This window comes from Passer domesticus, chromosome 9, assembly GCF_036417665.1.
Source record: "Passer domesticus isolate bPasDom1 chromosome 9, bPasDom1.hap1, whole genome shotgun sequence".
Classification (NCBI taxonomy): domain Eukaryota; kingdom Metazoa; phylum Chordata; class Aves; order Passeriformes; family Passeridae; genus Passer; species Passer domesticus.
In genome coordinates, this window is record NC_087482.1 from 45,922,929 (window position 1) to 45,942,494 (window position 19,566).

General features: G+C 60.2%; 2 protein-coding genes across 2 annotated transcripts; one reads left to right on the forward strand and one right to left on the reverse strand.

Moving 5' to 3' along the window:
- The first annotated feature begins 281 nt into the window (after window positions 1-281).
- On the forward strand, window positions 282-3,460 carry CAV3 (caveolin 3). Its single transcript, XM_064431874.1, has 2 exons — window positions 282-392; window positions 3,029-3,460. Exons 1-2 carry the CDS (start codon window positions 282-284, stop codon window positions 3,368-3,370), a joined length of 453 nt encoding a protein of 150 aa, XP_064287944.1. The 3' UTR covers window positions 3,371-3,460.
- Window positions 3,461-7,147: 3,687 nt separating this feature from the next.
- OXTR (oxytocin receptor) lies at window positions 7,148-12,961 on the reverse strand. Its single transcript, XM_064433156.1, has 2 exons — window positions 11,469-12,961; window positions 7,148-7,540 (listed from the first exon to the last, which is right to left on the reverse strand). The coding sequence occupies exons 1-2, from the start codon at window positions 12,397-12,399 to the stop codon at window positions 7,299-7,301; spliced, it is 1,173 nt and encodes a 390-aa protein (XP_064289226.1). The 5' UTR covers window positions 12,400-12,961; the 3' UTR covers window positions 7,148-7,298.
- Between the last annotated feature and the right edge of the window lie 6,605 nt (window positions 12,962-19,566).

Genomic DNA, 19,566 nt, shown 5'->3' on the forward strand with positions numbered 1-19,566 from the left:
TTGTCCCACACAAGGGTGAACTCCCACCAGCACAGCTGGGCTGGGGGGCTGCACCCCTGCCCTGCCCCGGCTCAAAGGCCACCAGCCACCCACACACATGCCATCCCCCTGAGGTGACAGCACGGGGGCTGGCCCAGGAAAGCCCCTTTAAGGGACACTTCGGCAGCCAGGACATTAATTTTAGCCTGGAGCAGTGCCAGGGGCACAGGGCAGCTGCTGCAGGCGGGGCCGGCGTGTCCCTGTCCCTGTCCCTGGGGCTCCAGCCCTGCCCAGTGCCAGCCATGGCCGAGCAGCACGGAGAGCTGGAGGGGATCATCGTCAAGGACCAGCACACCAAGGAGATCGACCTGGTCAACAGAGACCCCAAGCACATCAACGAGGACGTGGTGAAGGTAGGGCCGTGCTCCTGCAGCATCTGGGCTCAGGCCTTGCTGTGTTTGGCTGCACTCAGCCGCTGCTGGTGGTCCTGTCCATGCGGCCCAGCAGGGCTGTCCCCAGGGCTGGGGGAGGTGACAGCCCTGCTGGTCGGGCACCCAGACACTGGCTGGGTGGCACGCCCAGCTCCAGTTAGTGCCATGTTCCCATTCCTTGAATGGGCTCTCCAGTTCCATTGAAAATTTATGGAGACGCCTTCCTTTGCACCAGCAAGCTGGCAGCCAAAAATAACACAGAAATGAAATGGCACCGGTTTAAAGGGATACTGGGGAAAGGCTGCCCTTCAAGACACCAGGGTCTGTATCTGTTGTTTGGTGTGTGCTGTCGTGGTTGTGGAAGATTGCTCCCCCCAGGGCAGCCCAGAGGTGCAGCAGCCCCCAGTTCTGACCAAGAGGGATTCCCATTCTAACTCTTGGGCTTCCTCTAGACTCCCTTACAACTGCAAACAGAATTTGTCTCTGTTAGCCAAAGCTAATTCCAGCCCGAAGGAGAACAGGAGGAGGTGGAAGGGTTTTGTTAAAGCGCTGTGACTGTCGCAGCAGGAGGGACAGCGGGCACACAGCTGCTCACTCGGGCTTTGTTACAGGCTGTGACCTTGACAGCGCTGCTCAAACACAGCCCTCAGCTGGGCATGGAAACACCAATCCAGCTGCAGCCGTGGCGTGGTCAAAGGAAATTCCCTGGGGTGTGTGACAGGGACAGCTCGCAGGGCACGGTGAGCCCTGCCCCGGCTCTGCCTGGCCCCTCAGCAGCGTGCCCAACACCCGTGCCCTCCCTGCCAGTGCCTCCAGCCCTGCCTGGGCGGGGAGAGTGCCAGGCCAGGGCAGCAGCACTGTGCCCCGGCAGCAGGGACCAGCAGAGCCCCCAGCCTGCTCGCCCCGGGCCAGGCAGAGCCAGCAGCCTCTCCTGGGTGGCAGCGCCAGCAGGGTCCCAGCCACAGGGCCCCCAGCAGCCCCTGTCCCCAGCACTGTCCCTCTCCAAAACCTCCAAATCCTGACGGGACCATCCAAGCTCACCCACAGCCGTGGCCACGCTGCTCCAGCAGCACCGGGAGCCTTCAGAGGCCAGCATTCCTCCTCCCCAGAACAGCCCAGAGGGCTGGGCAGGGAGGGCACGGGCAGCCGGGCAGGGAGGGCAGGGGCACAGCTCACCCTGCCCTGTCCCAGGAGAGCCCAGCACAGCCCAGCAGCCAGGGCACGGCAGCAGGAGTGCCCTGGAGCCAGGGCAGCAGGGAACTGCTGTGTTCCACGGGAGGAAGGGCTCACCTGGCCTGGGCACAGCCCGAGCAGCAGAGCAGCAGCCAGAATGGGGGGTGAGTTACAGAGCCTTTCCCAGAGCCCCTGAGCACCAGGCAGGGCACGGCTCACTGGGACCTCAGGAGGGCTTTCCCAGCCCGAAGGGAAGCACGGCTCTGTAAAGGAGCAGTACCTGCAGTGCTGCTCCCTGAGCACCCCAGCAGCATCCAGACTCAGCCTGAGCCCCCACGGCTCCCCCAGGCCATGGCAGCAGAAGGAGCAGTGGGGCACAGCCCTGCCTTTATACCCCACTGCTCCCTGCATTAATTGGTCCCTGATGAGCCCCTCAGGGCAGTAACCTGGGCTAGCCCCAGCACACCTGGGCTAGTCCCCAGCACACCTGGGCTAGCCCCAGCACACCTGGGCTAGTCCCCAGCACACCTGGGCTCGTCCCCAGCACACCTGGGCTCGTCCCCAGCACACCTGGGCTAGCCCCAGCACACCTGGGCTCGTCCCCAGCACACCTGGGCTCTCTGGGGCTGCTGATGGCAGCTCAGGGCCAGCTCTGGGGCTGCTGCCTCCTCATTGTCAATGCTTCTGTCAGCACCTCCTGCTCACTGCAGGAAATTAAAGATGACACAGAGCGATTTTGTGATCCAAGTGCTTCCAAAAGCAGAATGAATATCGTTGTTTAACATGAGTGTACAGACACGTCAGCTGCCGGAGGGGAGGCCGGGCTGGTTTTCAAGACAGATAGCTCAGCTCATGTATTCCCTGGAAGTGAGCTACACCCCAAGGGATCTCTGCGTGCAGCTTTGGGGAGTGTTGTCACTCAGAGGCACTCCCAGTGCCTGCACAAGTGGCAAGGGCAGGGCTGAGCCCAGCTCCCTGCCCCAGGAGGAGCAGGGACAGACAGCACTGAGCACCTCATCCTATGGGTATGAATAAAGAATCCATTAATCCCGAGGGCTGCTGGGTCGTTATTGGCACAAACGCCTTCCTGCCGAGGGGGCAGCCACATCCCTGAATCTAAAAAAGGGCAGGAATGGGCTCTGGGTGCCTCTGCAGCCAACACTCCCACGCACAGCTCCTGTTCCAAGGGCTCCTGCCCGGCCCCACCTGACTCCCCAGATCAGGGATGGGACAGGGACTGTGACCCCCCCGTGTGGCCCTGGGCAGTGCTGGGAGCCCTGGGGCAGCTCTGCAGGGCTGTCCTGCCCGGGGCTGCAGGGATCCAGGGACCCAGCACTGTCTGACCCTCCCCAGGCCCCCCCATTTGGGATCTGCTCTCCCCTCGTGCTCACATCAGGGCCTTTGCTGACCCCCAGACCTCCCTGTGTGCTCTGCTCTCCTCCCAGGTGGATTTTGAGGATGTGATAGCCGAGCCCGTGGGCACTTACAGCTTCGACGGCGTCTGGAAAAGCAGCTACACCACCTTCACCGTCAGCAAGTACTGGTGCTACCGGCTGCTCTCCGCCCTCCTGGGCGTGCCCCTGGCCGTCCTCTGGGGCTTCCTCTTCGCCCTCATCTCCTTCTGCCACATCTGGGCAGTGGTGCCCTGCATCAAGAGCTACCTGATCGAGATCCAGTGCGTCAGCAGGATCTACTCCCTCTGCATCCACACCTTCTGCGACCCGCTCTTTGAGGCGCTCGCCAAGATCTGCAGCAACGTCCGAGTCGCTGTCCGCAAGGAGATTTAGGTCCTGGCAGCTGCCCCAGCACCCCCACGCTGCCCGCTCTGTGCAGGCTGCCTGCCCTGGGGCACACTGACACCCTGCCCAGTGATGGATCTGCACATGGACACCCCTGTGAGAGATCTGCACATGAACACCCCTGTGATGGATCTGCACATGGACACCCCTGTCCAGTGAGGGACCTGCACATGGACACCCCAGTGATGGACCTGCACATGGACACCCCTGTGAGAGATCTGCACATGGGCACCCCTGTGATGGATCTGCACATGGACACCCCTGCCCAGTGATGGATCTGCACATGGACACCCCAGTGATGGATCTGCACATGGACACCCCTGTGAGAGATCTGCACATGGACACCCCTGTCCAGTGATGGATCTGCACATGGACACCCCTGTCAGGGACCTGTACATGGAACCCCTGTGAGAGATCTGCACATGGACACTCCTGTGAGGAACCCACAAATGGACACCCCTGTGCAGTGAGGAACCCACACAGACCCCATGGCACAGGAGCTCAGCACCGAGGCAGGGTCCCAGAGCAGAGCTGGCTCTCAGGGTGCTCTCTGCTCACCATGGCCTGGTCCCAGAGCAGAGCTGGCTCTCAGGGTGCTCTCTGCTCACCATGGCAGGGTCCCACAGCAGAGCTGGCTCTCAGGGTGCTCTCTGCTCACCAAGGCAGGGTCCCAGAGCAGAGCTGGCTCTCAGGGTGCTCTCTGCTCACCATGGCAGGGTCCCACAGCAGAGCTGGCTCTCAGGATGCTCTCTGCTCACCAAGGCAGGGTCCCAGAGCAGAGCTGGCTCTCAGGGTGCTCTCTGCTCACCATGGCAGGGTCCCAGAGCAGAGCTGGCTCTCAGGGTGCTCTCTGCTCACCAAGGCAGGGTCCCAGAGCAGAGCTGGCTCTCAGGGTGCTCTCTGCTCACCGAGGTGGGCCAGGCTGCTCCTTACTCCATCCCAAGCCAGAAGCCTTAGGAGAAGGAAGCCCATCGTGGCCCAGGGAGCAGCCCAGAGCCCCTGAGCCCCTGCAGCAGCTCCTGCAGCACAGCCTGCAGTGCTGGGTGAGCAGTGGGGCTGCAGAGCTGCTGCTGGCCACGGCCCAGAGCCTGCCTGCTCCTGCCCCCTCCGGGCTGGGCTGGGCTGACAGAAACTCCCCCACAGGAGTTATTGTTTGTGGTGGGGGCTTCTGCTGCGGTGGGAGCTTGTGCATTAAACCGCTGCACAAAGATTTTAGGGATAGAATAGCTAAACCAAAGTTTTTTCATGCCTGTTTGCATCTCAGCCAAGCTGTGGGAGCCAGAGCAGTCCATGCATGACATGTTGTGTCTGAGCTGACCCTGGGCCTCTGCCAGCTGCAAACCCGCCCGTGGCACTTCCATGCTCAATGGTGTGCTCAATTGTGGAGCATCGAGGTGCCAGGGCAGGAGCCAGGTGGGAGCCAGCCCAGGGGCACACGGAGCTTTGGGGAGCCTCAGCTGAGACAGGCCGGGCTCCAAGCCAAGCCTGGGCTGGTTTCTCTGGACCACCAGGCACGTGTCCAGGTGCCAAGCCAGCTGGGTGTGTGTCCCACGGGGACAGGGCTGTGCTCCCCTGGGATGCAGGAGGGAGCCTGTGCCGGGACCCCGCTGCTCCAGCTGCAGGGAAAGAGGAGCCAGGGGCACGAGGATCACTCAGAGCTGCTCCCTCCCTGTACTGCCAATTAATTGGTCAGAGCTGCACTTTCACTTTGAGGCCCTTGAAGGCTCTCTTGGCTCCAGCCTTAAGTGCTTTGCTGAACCAGGGCCCAGGAGGTCTCCTTGTTCAGGGGCTGCTCTCAATTGTCTCCATGTGAGCCTTCCCCTTGGATTCCAACAAAGACTTGGAGCCAAAGACTCCTCTAGTGCCACGCCAAGGATGAGAAAGAGCCAGGATTTCTGCTGGAGCTCTTCCAAGGGCTTGGGAATGTATACTGCTGATATTCCATAGCAATGTGGTACCCAGGCTCCAGCAACAGCAGGGCCCAAGAAGGATGGCATGATTAAAAAAAATAAAAAAGATACTTAGGTAATTACAGGGAGGTGGGGGAAAGTCTCAAAGAAAACGTCATTTTTTGTGAGAATAAAAATAATTGAAATCAATTGTATAATGGGCTTATACTAGTTGTTGTTGTTGTTGTTGTTGTTGTAGTTCACTGCCTGGATCCAAAATCCCTGAAGTGCTGATGTCCCACCACATTGCCCCCTGGGCTCCCAACACCTGGGGCACACGCTGCCCACCTGCCAGCACCTCTGTCTGTGCCCAGCCTGGGGCAGGAGCTCAGGCACGGCCCCTCCAGGCGTGGGGCATGGCCCTGCTGGACCCCAGACACCCCCAGAAGCTGCAGCCGGGGCTGGGGAGCAATTCCCTGTGTGCCCCACAGCTCCCTCCCTTCTCTGCCTCCGTCCAGTGACATCCACGGCCCTGCCCTGCTCCTCCCTGGCAGGGGGATGCACCTCACACTCTCCAGGAAGGGAGACCCCTCCTGCCTTGCTTTGTGCAGGATTTGTGACTCTCAAGGAGAAGGTGAACGTGGGACGAAAATGCTCCATGGTATCTCAGGGATTTCAACCAGCCAGCAAATGTGCTGAGAGCTCACTTGGAGCTCCCACCAAAAAATCAAAGGAAATTCAGGACAGGAAAGGTGCGAATGGGCCTGCTGGCCACAGTGAAGAAACAAAGGACACATTTAAATGCATTTTTGATGTTCATTCCCATGGCGAAAGGCCAAACGACACCGCCCTTTGAGAGGATCCCGCTGCAGTGCCCGTGTCACAGCCGGCTCTGTGCGCTGGGGCAGAGCCCGCTGCGGGGACACCCCTCAGCCCAGCTCCCCCTCCCGCTCCCACAGACACAGTCAGAAAACTTTATTTACAGTCTTTGTTAGCAATACGAGTCCATGCCGTGAGCGTGCCCCGTGCCACGGAGCCTGGGACGTGGAGCGTGGAGCGTGCCCCCTGGGACCGGAGCCAAGCCCGGCTGGGGCCGGGGGCGACAGGAGTGTCCCTGTGGGCGCTGGGCCCGCCCGGACCCCGCACGCCCCCGGGCAGAGCTGCTCGGCCCCCCCGGCCAGGGCACTCCGCCGTGCCCCGGGCTCCTGGCAGCCTCTGCCCAGCCTCACTGGCACAGGGCACAGCGCTGTCCCTTCGAGGCTGGTCCCTGCTGACCTCAGGAGTGCTCTTGTCTGTGGCCAGGCAGGGGGAGCGGGGCTGGCAGGACTGGCAGGGGGCAGGGCTGGCACGGGGCGGAGCTGCAGGATGCAGGGCTGCAGGGCTGGCAGGATGCAGGGCTGGCATGGGGCGGAGCTGCAGGATGCGGAGCTGCAGGATGCAGGGCTGCAGGGCTGGCAGGATGCAGGGCTGCAGGGCTGGCAGGATGCAGGGCTGGCATGGGGCGGAGCTGCAGGATGCAGGGCTGGCAGGGCTGGCATGGTGCAGGGCTGCGGGGCTGGCAGGGCTGGCAGGGTGCAGGGCTGCCATGATGCAGGGTTGCAGGGTTGCAGGGCTGCAGGGACGGGGCTGCCTCTGCCCCACAGGCTGCAAGCGAAGCGAGCGCTCCTGTGCTGAAAGCGCGGTGCCAGGCGCTGCCACCCCGCAGGATCCTGCTGCAGGAGGAGGTGGGACGGTGCCCAGCCACGTACCAGGGTGGCACCCGTGTCCCTGTGCTGCAGCGGCCCCTTCCACCCCAGCAGCTCCGCGTCCTCTGTCCCTCGCGGTGGCATCCATAGCCACTCTGTCAGGGTGTGGGCTCAGGAACGGGCTCCTGCTGTCTGATCCCAGGAGCACTGGGGCTTGGGCACAGAATTCCTCCCCCGGTCCCGGTTAAACAAGCCCTGTGTGGTGCCCGCAGCCATGGATCCCCGGTCACAGCCCCTGTCCGGCCGGCTTTCCGCACCCCCGGCACGGGCACCGGGCCGGCCTCACGGGCTGGGCGGCTGCACGAAGCTCCCCTGGCTGGTGCCCCTGCAGCTGAGCACGAAGGAGGACGAGTTGCTCTTCCTGCTGAGCTCGCACGCCGGCCGCGCCTTCAGGTACCGCGCGGAGCAGCAGAGGAAGCGGCGCATCAGGTCGTGGAAGAGGTGCCCGGTGTAGAGCATGTAGATCCAGGGGTTGCAGCAGCTGTTCAGGCTGGCCAGGAGCATGGCGATGATGAAGGGCGAGGCTGCGAGACAGAGCACGGCGGTGTCAGCACGGCACAGGGCACAGGGCCCCTGCCCGAGCCCTGCCCCGAGAGCCCTGCAGCGGGGATGGGCCCGCAGGAACAGCTGGGGGGACACACGGGAAGGGAGAGCTGCTGCGGGAGGGAGAGCATCAATCCCAGCATCTGGGAAGGGAGAGCTGCTGCGGGGACAGAGAGGGCCAGCCCCAGCTCCAGCCTCTCGGGTTCCGCCTTTTCCCGCAGGAGCCGCGTTCCGCCCCGCAGGCAGAGCTGCCCCGCAGCACAACCTGCCCGGCCCAAGGTGCCCAGGCAGGACAAGGGAGCGCGGCCCTCGCAGTTTCATGGCCGAGAGCCGCTCTGGGGGCAGGCAGGGCCGTGGCTCGCTCTCCCGCAGCAGCGGCTGATTTGGGACAGGCTCTCGGCTTGCCCCGCTCGGGCTGGGGGACAGTCCCGGGTGTCCCCCGCTCCTGGGCTGTCCCTGGCCGAGCCCTCTGCCCGCTGCTCTCCCAGCACCTTTCCCAGCCATCTTTCCCCCGAATTAGTGCTCCCCACGCAGTGCCCTGCCAGGAAGGACATTCCCAGTCCGGGAGCCTGGCAGCCCCCGGTGCCAGTGCAGTGCCAGGACATCAAGTCCTGGCTGCTGCTCCCTGTCCCCAGAGCACAAAGCACCCACTGTCCCACCTGAGGGGCCGGACCGGCACCTTGTGGTGACAAGGGGGTGTGGGACTGGCACCTGCCGTGGCACGGACAAGGGGCACGTCCCCTCCGTGAGGTGGCTGCAGTGCAGATGGAGCCTTTGTCCTGCTCCCCGTGCTCCAGCCCATCTCCTCAGCCCCTTTGCTCCCACAGGACGCACAGCAGCGAGGATGAGCACGGCTGCTCTGGCTGCTCCTGGCCCCTTCGTGCCTCTGCAAAAATCCACTGGCAGTGTTTAGACCAGTGAAGAAATGTGGCTATAAATGCTAGCTTCCAAATTCACCTTTAGCCAACGGATGCGTAATTCCTGCTCTTGTGACGTCTGCTGCAACACTTTTAATTTCAAGTATATTCTAAAAAGTAATTAATAATTAACTTCAAGTAATAATAATATTTCAATAATAATTCAAGTATATGCTAAAAAATAATTCCAGGCGGAGGGGTTACAAACCCCAGGCACGAGTCCTGAAATACATCCCAGTGTTTCTACACTGTTGAAAACACCCAGCCAGGGCTGACTCAGCTCTTCCCTCTCTGCAGGAGGCAAATTGAATTTCAGGGAGCTTGCTGCAGGGCAGGTCTGGAGGGTGGAGCCCCAGGGACCCCGAGGGTGCTGACCCAGGCAGCTGTGTCCGGGAGGATGGCCGCTGTCCCCAGGCAGGGCTGAGGGTGGGCAGGGGCGCAGGCTGTGCCCCGGCAGGGCTGTGGGGGCTCTGCTGCCCTCACAGCCCGTGTAGGAGCCTGCCCCGGCTGAAGGGAGTGGCAGAGCAGCCGTGGTGCCCCAGAGCCTGAGCTGCCCTCACAGGCACCTGGAGCCAGCTCTGGCTGCCAGCTCAGCCCCGCAGGCGTTCCCTGTGAGGTGTGAGCAGCAGGAGCCCCTGGGCAGGATCCCCAGTGCTTAAACCTGGAGCACAACCAGGTGTAGCTCCCGCCCAACCCACCTTACAGAGGCCTTGGGCTGTGTGGCCACCTGAGGGGGTCTCTGCTGCCTGGCCAGTCACCCCCAGTGCAGCTCACTGGCTGCAGTCGTGCCCCCTGCCCTCCCTCTCCTGTGCCCACCCAGCCGTGAGGTGAGGAACAGCCACGTTCCCTCCCAGCACGGGGCACACCTCTCCTGCAGCCCGCGCTGCTGCTGGCCACAGCCCCGAGCCTCCCGAGGGTGGGGATCCGGGATCAAGGCTGTGGGAATGCGCAGGCACAGCCCGAGTGCTCTGCAGAGACCTGACTGTGCTGCCCCTCGCGCCTCTGCGCAGCCAAGGGGAGGAGGAGAGCCTGGAGCCAAGGCCTGGGGTCTCCCAGCACTGGTACCCACCCCAGGCTGTTCCTCCCCGTGCCACGAAAGAGCCCTGGCACAGCTGCCAGCCTGTGCAGGCCACGGGTGCCCGCAGACAGGAACGTGACAGAGCTGGGAGTGGGAGAGAGGCACAGCCTGGCAGGGCTGGACATCCCTCCTGCAATGAAGCTAAGAGGAAAGGGAAAGGAAAAGGGAAAAGGGAAAGGGAAAGGGAAATGTGGAAAGGGAAAAGGGGAGGGAAAGGGAAAAGGGGAGGGAAAGGGAAAGGGAAATGGGGAAAGGGAAAAGGGGAGGGAAAGGGAAAGGGAAAAGGGAAAAAAGGGAAAAAAGGGAAAAGAGAGAAAAGGGAAAAGGGAAAGGGGGAGGGAAAGGGAAAGGGAAAGGGAAAGGGAAAGGGAAAGGGAAAGGGAAAGGGAAAGGGAAAGGGAAAGGGAAAGGGAAAGGGAAAGGGAAAGGGAAAGGGAAAGGGAAAGGTGCTGCAAGGCCTACTGCACGGGGTGAGCAAGGGAAAGGTTCCCTCTGCAGCCAGAAGGATTGGGATGGACCAATCCTGTCCATCGAGGCTCACACAGCAGCAGAGATTTGGGTGCTGCCGAGGCTGTGTGCCGGGCAGGGAGGGGCAGCCCTCGAGATTGCAGGATTCAAATGCAGCCCGAGGGAGGGCTGCTGCTTCACCCAGAGCCCATCGGGGAACTGGAAGTTTTGAGCGGCCCGAATCAGGTGGAAAACCCCTGGAGCAACAGGGAGGTGCAGGGGGCACATTGCACTTCTCCTGAAATCACTGGAGCAGGGAGAAGCAGGGGAGGCAGAGCTCGCCCAGGCTCCTGGCAGTGCAGGGCACGGGGCTGGGGGCACGGGGCTGGCACAGGGGCTGTGCCACGGGGCACGGGCTGGGCGAGGGCTGGGCTGAGCAGCCGTGCCCTGCCAGCTGCCCTGAGCCCAGCAGCGACAGCCCGGGAGCAGGGAGCAGCTCCGAGCAGCTCCTCCTCCTCTTTGGCACCCGTGCCCCTGGTGAGCCCGGCTCAGTCTGTGCAAGGCGCTCTCCTCCCTGGGCACATTTTCTGCCCTTCCTCCCGCCTCACAAAGTCCTGAGGAGTTTTTGTGTAAGGTGTCCCAGGTGGCTGTCCCGTCTGGCGGGGACAGCACAGAGCTGCACAGCTCCAGCCGTGTCAGACCAGCGAGGGTGACACTCTCTGTTCTATCTGCAACTTCAGGGACGGCAGGAGCAGCCAGCCCAAATATCAAAAAATGATAAATCCGTGACACATCTTTAGGAAAAGGTTTTGCTCATAAATCAGGGTTTTTCTACGGGCGCTGTGCTCCAGTCAGAGATAAAATAACAGCAGCACAGTGCCGGGGTGGATGGAGCAGGAGAGGGAGAAGAGGCCAAGAGCAGGAAGCAAAAAGTCAGTGAGGAAGAAACGACACAACAAAGGGAAGGAATTCAGGCTGTGCAGCTTTCTCCTGAGCTCCCACAGCGTGTCTCAGCAGTCAGGGTGGGCAGTGAATCTCCAGGGACCCCAGAGTAGCACCCAGGGACAGGCACCGTGCAGGGACAGTGGCACCCAGGGACAGGCACCGTGCAGGGACAGTGGCACCGTGCAGGGACAGTGGCACCCAGGGACAGTGGCACCCAGGGACAGGCACCGTGCAGGGACAGTGGCACCGTGCAGGGACAGTGGCACCCAGGGACAGTGGCACCCAGGGACAGGCACCACCCTCGCGCTGCCCCCGAGCCGCAGTGGCCGGGCCCTGCCAGAGCCAGGGCAGCCCTTGGCCCGGACAGGCTGCGGCTCAGCCCCTGCTGCTGTCGGGGCTCTCTGTGTCCAGGAGCTCTCCCATCTCCCTCGCACCCCCAAGCCCACCCGGAGCATTCCCTGGGTGTCCCCGGGGCGCTGAGCGGAGCCTCCAGGCCCTGCAGGCGAGGGAGGGGAGCTGTACCTTCCTGCGGGGCGTTGCTGTCCCACACAGACCACATCTGCACGAAGAAGAAGGGAGTCCAGCACACTATGAAGGCCAGCACGATGATAAAGGTCATTTTGACTGTCCGGATCTTGGCTTTGGAGATGAGCCTGGTGCTGCTGACCCTGGCAAACACCATCCCGCCGCGGGAGCCCGAGCCCAGCCCCACGCCGGGCCCGTGAGCCGTCTTCAGCTTCACGTTCTGCCAGATTTTGAAGCTGATTAAGCCATAGCAGATGCTCAGCATCAACACAGGGATGATATAGACCATGAGGGTGATCCAGGTAACGTAGGCTTTCGGTCCCCAGGGCTGGATGAAATCTGCCCAGCAGTCGTACACCCCATTCCCCACATCCCTTAGGGAAAATATGTGGATCTGCGGGATGCTGACCAGCAGGCACAGCAGCCAGGTGAGCAGGACAGAGACCCGGTCAGCTCTCCTGTGCAGGGACCTCAGGGGCTGGCAGATGGCCAGGCAGCGGTCCAGGGACATCAGCAGGAGCATGTAGGTGGAAGCAAACATTCCCACCACCTGCAAGTACTTGATCAAGCGGCAGAGGAAGTCTGGCCCGTAGAACCTGAAGGTGATGTCCCAGATGAGCTGGGGCAGCACCTGGAAGATGGCCACGACCAGGTCAGCGATGCTCAGGTGCTTCATGAAGAAGTACATGCGGGAGTGCTTGTGGCGGGTGGTGTGGATGGCCAGCAGCACGCACAGGTTGCCGGTCAGGGCGAGGAACAGGATGAGGCACAGCACTGTCACCTCCACCTTGGCCATGTCCTCGTTCCTCTTCAGGGGGTCGGCGGTGCTGTTCCTGCCGGCGCTCGGGCTCTCCAGCCGGAGGCTGCCGTTCCCCAGGGAGCTGTTGATGATCCAGGTGCTGCTCCCCGCCAGGTACAGCTTCTCCATGGCCAGCGCCGGCCCGCATCGAGCCTGGGGCAGGGTGAGGAGCGACAGCGGGCAGAGCGCGGGCAGAGCCCGTACCGACGCGTTCCGTGCGGCAGCCGCGTGTCCCCGCCGCTCCCTCCGTGTCTCCTCGGTTCTCAGTACTGCACGGCTCTCCGTGTCCCCGCTCTGTGTCCCCTGCCGTCCCCTCCCCGCGGTGCCGCTCTCCTCCCGCCCGTCCTGTGCCGTGCCCGGCTCCCCGCGGCTCCTCCCTGTCCCCTCGCCGGTCCCGCGGCGTCTCCGCCGGCCGCTGCCCCGCCACCAGCCCCGGCGCGGGGGCCGGGCGAGCGGCGGGGGCGGCGGGCAGAGGCGGGTCCCGGCCCGGCCCCTCGGGGCCCGCCCGCCGCCCTGGCCCCGCACCGGACCCGCCTCAGCATCTCCGCGGAGCGCGGCCGTGCGCGCACAGCGGCAGCCCCGGCTCCCGCAGCCCCTCTCCTCTCGGGCAGCCCCGGTTCCCCCGGGCAGTCCCCGTTCCCCGCAGCTCCTTTTGGGAAGCTCCCGTTCCCCGCAGTCCTTCTCCCCCAGGCAGCTCCGGTTCCTGCAGCCCCTCTCCCCTCGGGCAGCCCCGGTTCCCCCGGGCAGCCCCGGTTCCCCCGGTTCTTTGGGCAGCCCCGTTCCCCGCAGCCCCTCTCCCCTCGGGCAGCCCCGGTTCTCTGCAGCCCCGCTCCCCCGGTTCCCGGGGCTGGCCGCGGGGCTGGCCGCGGGCAGCGCCCCGTTCTCCCGAAGCCGCAGCGGGCTCAGCCCCAGCCCTGCTGCCGGAGCTGCCGTCGCAGACGCCAGGGAAGGTCCCTCTCTAAATGCCAGCCCGGCCTCGTCCCACGAGCGGGCTCAGGCGTTGGGCACTCGCATTAACACACCCACCGAGAGCTCTCCTGTTCTTTCAGGAGGAAGACTTCAGAATATTATTTCTATAAAGGAAGGAGCAGTACTATGAGTGACAGCATTTGTCACCAGCTCATCGGCACAGCTCAATGGTTGTCCCCGTTTTCAGGCTCCCTACAAGGGATCAGAGCCTGGAAGTGCAGGGGGGATGCTGAGAAGAGCATGGAACCCTCCCAGTCCACCCCTCAGTCCAGCAGCCCTGAAGGCCCCCAGCATCACCAGCCTTTGCTCCCCACTTCCAAGTCACATCTCAAAACCCCCTCAGCCCAGCCTTAGGCCCTGAACAAACATCCCTGCAGCTATTTTTAAAGATTTTTGGGAAGTTTTAGCTCCACGCAAGATGAAGAAATGTTAAATACTTTGGCACGTTGTTCCCTCTAGGGTTCACGTTCTTCCTCGTTCAGGCAATAAAACTTCAGTGGGAATTGCTGCAGAGTGCAGCTCACCATGTGAAATGATTTTTTTACTGTTCTGCTGTTTGGGGAGAGCTCTCAGGAGGAGGTGACTGGGGGTGGAGGCAGGGAAAGGTTTGCCCTTGGCTCCTGCTCAGTTCCTTGGGGACTCAGGTGTGGCTGCAGCACCCCTGAGATGGTGCCTGAGGGGAGGCAGAGCAGCCCTGCTCCCCTCTGGCCTTGGATGAGGTGGCACTCACAGACCCAGCTCCCTCCCAGAACAGACCTGAGCTGCTGGGAAGGGCCCAGTGCCCTCTGCAGCCCCTGGCAGCTGAGCACCTCCAGGAGTGGTGTGCCACAGGTGCCAGCACTGGCCCTGCTTGTCCCCGTGCCTCTGCCACACTGCTCCCAGGGCCTCGTGCTCCGACAGGCTCTGCCCTGCCTCGGAGTGCAGGACAGCTCAGGAGGACTGCACACTGCAATCTGGGCACTGAGCAGGGTAACAGCCAGCCCTGGTGCCCTCCCCAGTGATCCCACCAGGGCTGGGCATTGCCCCCAGCAGCCAGAGATGCTCAGTCCTTATTCAGGCAAAGCTGCAGCTGCTCCACCGCTAAAACCCAAACACACGTGATTTTGAAGCAAAGAATCCTGTGAGAATCAAAGGGTTTTCTGAGTCATCCCCTACTTCTTCCAGCTTTAAATGTTCAGGGATGCCATAGAGCTGGAAACATTTTTATTTTAAAATACATGCTTTGGGATAATCAAAAGCACAAACACTAAATAAAGCTAAATTTAATTGCCGTTTGGTTTACTGCTGGAGCTGAAATAGCTGTTTTTCCAATAGCTATCTGGATCACAACTTTATGGTCCCCAGGACAGAAGAGGTCTGGCAAAATGTCAAGCCCAGGCCACAGCTCTGCAGATGGAGCTGCAGCCGCCCATGAACTCGTGCATGGCTGCATGCACTGCAGGCACTGCAGGCTGGACAGCCAGGGAATGGTACCTGCCTGCTCCTGCATGGGAATTCCTTCATCCTAGAATTCCTTCCTAGTCCTCACCTCTTGCACTCAGCCTGCAGGAAGCCTAGCTCTGGTAAATCTGCTAAAACCACGGAGAAGAGCAGTGCCATGGACACATCTTCAGGGAAAAGGGATACCTGTGCTTCCACACAGAGCTGATGAACTGGCTGTTCAATCAGGCTGGGAACGTACGAAGGGCACAGTCAGTTACAACTTTTCTGTGTCTTTCTTAAATGGGCACATGAGTAAACTCTCAAGTCTGATATTGAATTCTCCATGGCTCACCAGCTGGTGTGCTGGTTTCCACAAAAACACACAATCAATATTGCAATCTGCACCAAAGGAAACAAGGCTTTGGAGACACAGCGTGGAAATATCAGCAATGCACAGAATTGTTTGGTCCCAAACCCACACCCCAAATTCCCTGTGTTACTGAGTTCACTGACCAGGGGTAACAGGAGCCAGTCCAGACCTGTGTGACAGCTCCACTCCTGGCTAATGCTGTGTCATCCTTCACAGCCCCTCCTGCACCATCCTCTGGCCACGGTATTTATTTTTGTTAGCTGAAAAACAACGACAACAAAAAAAAACCCAGCCAAAAACCTAGTCCTCAGATTGATCACAATTTAAAAAACCAAAAAACAAACCAAATAATACAGAAAAAAACCTGCAGCCCATGGTCAGTCCCAGAATTTCTGGCCCAGCACACTACCTGGCTGCCAGACTTGTGCCATGGCTGGGGAAGGTTTTGGAAACTGAGTCATCAGAAATTACTGGGAGGGGAGAAGGAGCCAGAGAAGCTGATTTGTGTATGCAGACAAATGGAGCAGGGAGGACCTACTGCAGTCTTGAGTTCTATAAAGCATTCACAGCAGAAAGAGATTTTACACGAGTTCATGCACATATCAAGACAATTTCTTTTCTCTTTCCCAGTGTGAAGAGAAAATAAATGTGGGACTACACTAAACTTATTCTGTGTTAGAGAATCCTTCACATCGTGTCCCTAAAAGGTTTATGGGATTCAAACCATTTCCTGTGGATCCCCAACTCACTGAAATCCATCAGCCTCTGCTCCCATGGCCTCCAGCCCACACCAGCACTGGAGCCTCAGCTTCGGGAGCTAAATGCTGGAAAAGGAGCCTGAAGCTCCTGGCATTAAGCCAGTGCACATTTCCATCCCCACAATCCCTGGCACTGCATGTGAAACCCGCAGAGGCTCTGCAGACACATCCCAGGGCACACTGAGGTGCCACCTCCTGCCCCGGGGCGAGCCCTGGCACACAGCAGGGCTCTGATCAAATCTCCCAGCTCAAACCCGTCTAGACCAGAGCAGGCTGTGGATCCTGCCGATCCGATAACCAGGCTGATCCTGCCAGGCAGCCCCAGCCAGGCTGGCAGAGCCTCCCGGGGGAGGCAGTCTGTGACTCTGGGGAACTGCCGGGGTCGGCTGTCACTTGTCTCTGCCCCAGCACGGGAAAAGGTGGTTCTGGGCAGGCTGTGCTTTGAAGGAGTCTGGGCTCTTGCTTTTGGTCTTCAGTTGAGTTTATTGTTCCTCATCTACAAAGTTTTTCTGTCTGTCCAGCCAGGTCTGATCAGCAGACAGCCAAGGGCACTCTCTCCCGTCCACGGGGCGGTTGTCTCTTTTATAGTGAAAACTACGTATAAGATATTTACCTTCTGTTTCCAATACTTTTCACCCTTGTTGGCAAGTGCACCTTCACCATGAACCAATCCACACGTGCCAACATCATCCTGAACATGGGTGCCAAGAAGAAAGAAGAAGGACAGGGCACGCCCAAATCCCTCCATCTTGGGACTCCCGACCCCCATGTACAGGATTCCAAACCCCCCTGTACAACATACAAAACCCCCCTGTACAGTGCTCTAAACTTTTTCCCTTCACCCTGTGATTGCTACTACTGTGCTACTTAAACTTTTGTGACCTGCAATTCTTTATATAAGGTTGGCAATTTGCTCCATGAATTAAGATCGAATTTCCAGGTGTCTTTGTCTTCCTGCCAGGGTCTCCGAGCCCCTGCCAGGGCTGTGAGCCATCCAGGGCATCCAGAGAGATGTGCTGGGCTCCGACAGGGAACTCCCCCACTCCCCAGGCCCAGCACAGGGTGACAGGGGCTCTCCCCAGGCACGCCCTGAGCAGCCAGCTCTGCAGGGCTCCCAGGGACGCTGCTTGTGCTAAAATGCTCCTTGCTTCATCCCTTTATGGCCTCAAAGCCCGTAAAACCAATGGAGCCTGCCCAGACCCGGGAGTAACAAGTTGGGGTAATAAAGCTGAAATATGGATCCATGTGGTTTTTAACAAAGAGCTTCAGGTTCAAGCTTTGGGAGATAATACAATCATTTCACTGCTTTTGGGGGGATTCCCACATTTGTGTGTAACTTCAAGCTGTTCGTTGCAGTGCCCTGAACTCCCCCTCACCATCAGGAGGGAATGGAAAGCAAAGTGAGAGCCAGAGCCCTGGGCTGTCCCCGTGGCACTGGGCTCCCCCTGCAGCAGTGAGGGGTGCCAGGGGACCTGCACACCCGGTGTCACACTGAGTGTCACCTCCTGGGATCTGGGACAGTAGTTAACCTTCCCAGAGCCATGGATCGCCCAGGTAATGCCAGGCACAGCCCTGCCTGCAGCCCTGCACACACTGGTGCTTCTGCCCACTGAAGTGAGGCACTTTTCTCTTTGAACAAAATAGAAATAGCAAGATCTGAGATTCTTAGGTAAAGAAAGAAGAGCCAGAACAAAACCAGAATATAGTCTGGTTGAATATATTCATATGCAAATTCTACATTTATTTGCATATGTAAAGGAAAGTGAGTCACTTTTGGTGCTCATCGCTACAAGGATCTTAGCCAAGTGGTATGAAGGAGGCTGCAATCCTCGGGATAGTTCAGCAGATATGTGTGAGTATCCCAGCAGGTGTGTCTGGGAATGCCCACAAGGCTGAGGGTGCTTCCACACAGCCCCCATTTCTCTCCCACCAAACACCTGCAATGAAAACCCCATCCAGGCTCCAGGAATGCCTCTGCAGGGCCAAGTAATTAACCAGAGCAGTGAACTTTCACTACAAAAATGGAGTCCAGCTACATTTATACAAACTTTTCTGCCTCACTAATTACTTCCCATTTGCAGTAATGTGTTTACCTTCTTCCTGAAGCTGGTAATTCATGCTCTTCTTTATTTAGTTCCAGATGGTTGTTTGGGAGCCAACTCACCAATTTGTCCAAATCATTTTGAATCCAGGCCCTCTGGCTCCTCCAGTGCCAGTGGGACAGAACCATGATTATTCTCTCCTCTGGGCAGCAGATCCTGGTGTTGGGTTTGCCCAGCAGGTAACTGTGATTCATCTCCTCTCTTTGTGTGAGGTGTTCCAATGCCAGAATCTGTTCTTCTATCACAACAGACCCACCTTCAACCAAAAGGGTTTTTATTTTTAACTCCAGCCAGCAAACACAGCCACCTTGGAGAAGTGGCCTTGAGGGACCCTGACCCTGCCTGTCCCCAGCAGCCCCAGTCCCTCCCGGGGTGCTCAGTGTGAGCCCCGTGCCCTGAGATCACACTGCCCAGTCCTGGCTGCCAGGGAACCTCTCCAGGCCAGGGCAGAGCCAGCCCGGGCACTGGGGCAGCTCCCTGTGTGCCAGCAGCTGTGGGCCAGCTGTGGGACAGCTCCCCGTGTGCCAGCAGCCTGCCAGCGCCCCGTGTGCCAGCTGTGTGCCAGCAGCTGTGGGACAGCTGTGGGACACCTCCCTATGTGCCAGCTGTGTGCCAGCTCCTCGTGTGCCAGCTCACTCAGCAACCTCGAGGACAGCTCTGGACACAGAGCAGCACTGTTCTGAGCAGGCAGAAGCAGGCCCCACAGCCTGGCAAAGCCAGTCCAGCAGAAACTCCCTGGTACCTGCAAAGCCAGCAGAGCCAGGGCTGCCCTGCCCACACCCCAGCTGCTCACTGCAGAGGTGCCTGGGGAGGGAGGCAGCAGGGCCCATGCCCAGCAGGGCTTCTCTGCTCCTGCCTCTCCCCACTGCCAGCACTGCTGCCTTTCTCACGGCTCCCAGCCTGGGGAACAGCACATTTCTCCTTTTTGATTATTTTCTTTCCACTTTCGCCCTTCTGCCCCGGCCTGAGGGACTGCTCCGTGACCAAGTTCATTTCCTGCTGAGTGGATTCCCTGCCCAAAGCTCTCCAGGGGCAGCACCCTGGCTGCCAGGATCAGTCCCCAGGAGCTTCTGTCCTCCCAGGTCTCCCAGTTCTCCAGGGAGCCATCAGGAATCTGCCCCAGATCCACTCTGGGAACAGACCCTCAGCAGGGGGATGGAGGGTCCCCAGGACCCCCAGCAGGGTGACACAGAGGGTCCCTGGCACTCAGCCCTGCCCAGCCCAGGGCACTGGCTCAGGGGATGTGACAAACATCATCAGTCAGTGGAAAGTGTCAGGAGGACGCAGGAACTTTATGATTACTCACCCAAAGAACACAGAGGTGGGGTTTGCCCCCCGGTGGGGCCGTGCCCTGTCCCCCATCACCCTGTCCCCCATCACCCCTGTCCCCCATCACCCTGTCCCCCATCACCCCTGTCCCCCATCACCCCTGTCCCCCATCACCCCTGTCCCCCATCACCCCTGTCAGCGCCAGCTCGGCTCCTCTGGCTGTGACCTGGGCCCCAGCCTGGCTGCTCTCAGCTCCCCAGTGCCCCCTTGCCCCTTGGCTCAGTGACGGAGAGCAGAGCTGCCCGGGGAGCAGGGGACAGGACAGCGTGGGCAGGACACTGTGTTTCCTTCCCTGTTGTTTGTTCCCTGATGTTATGCAGTTCCTGGGACTCTTGGGCTGGTGAGA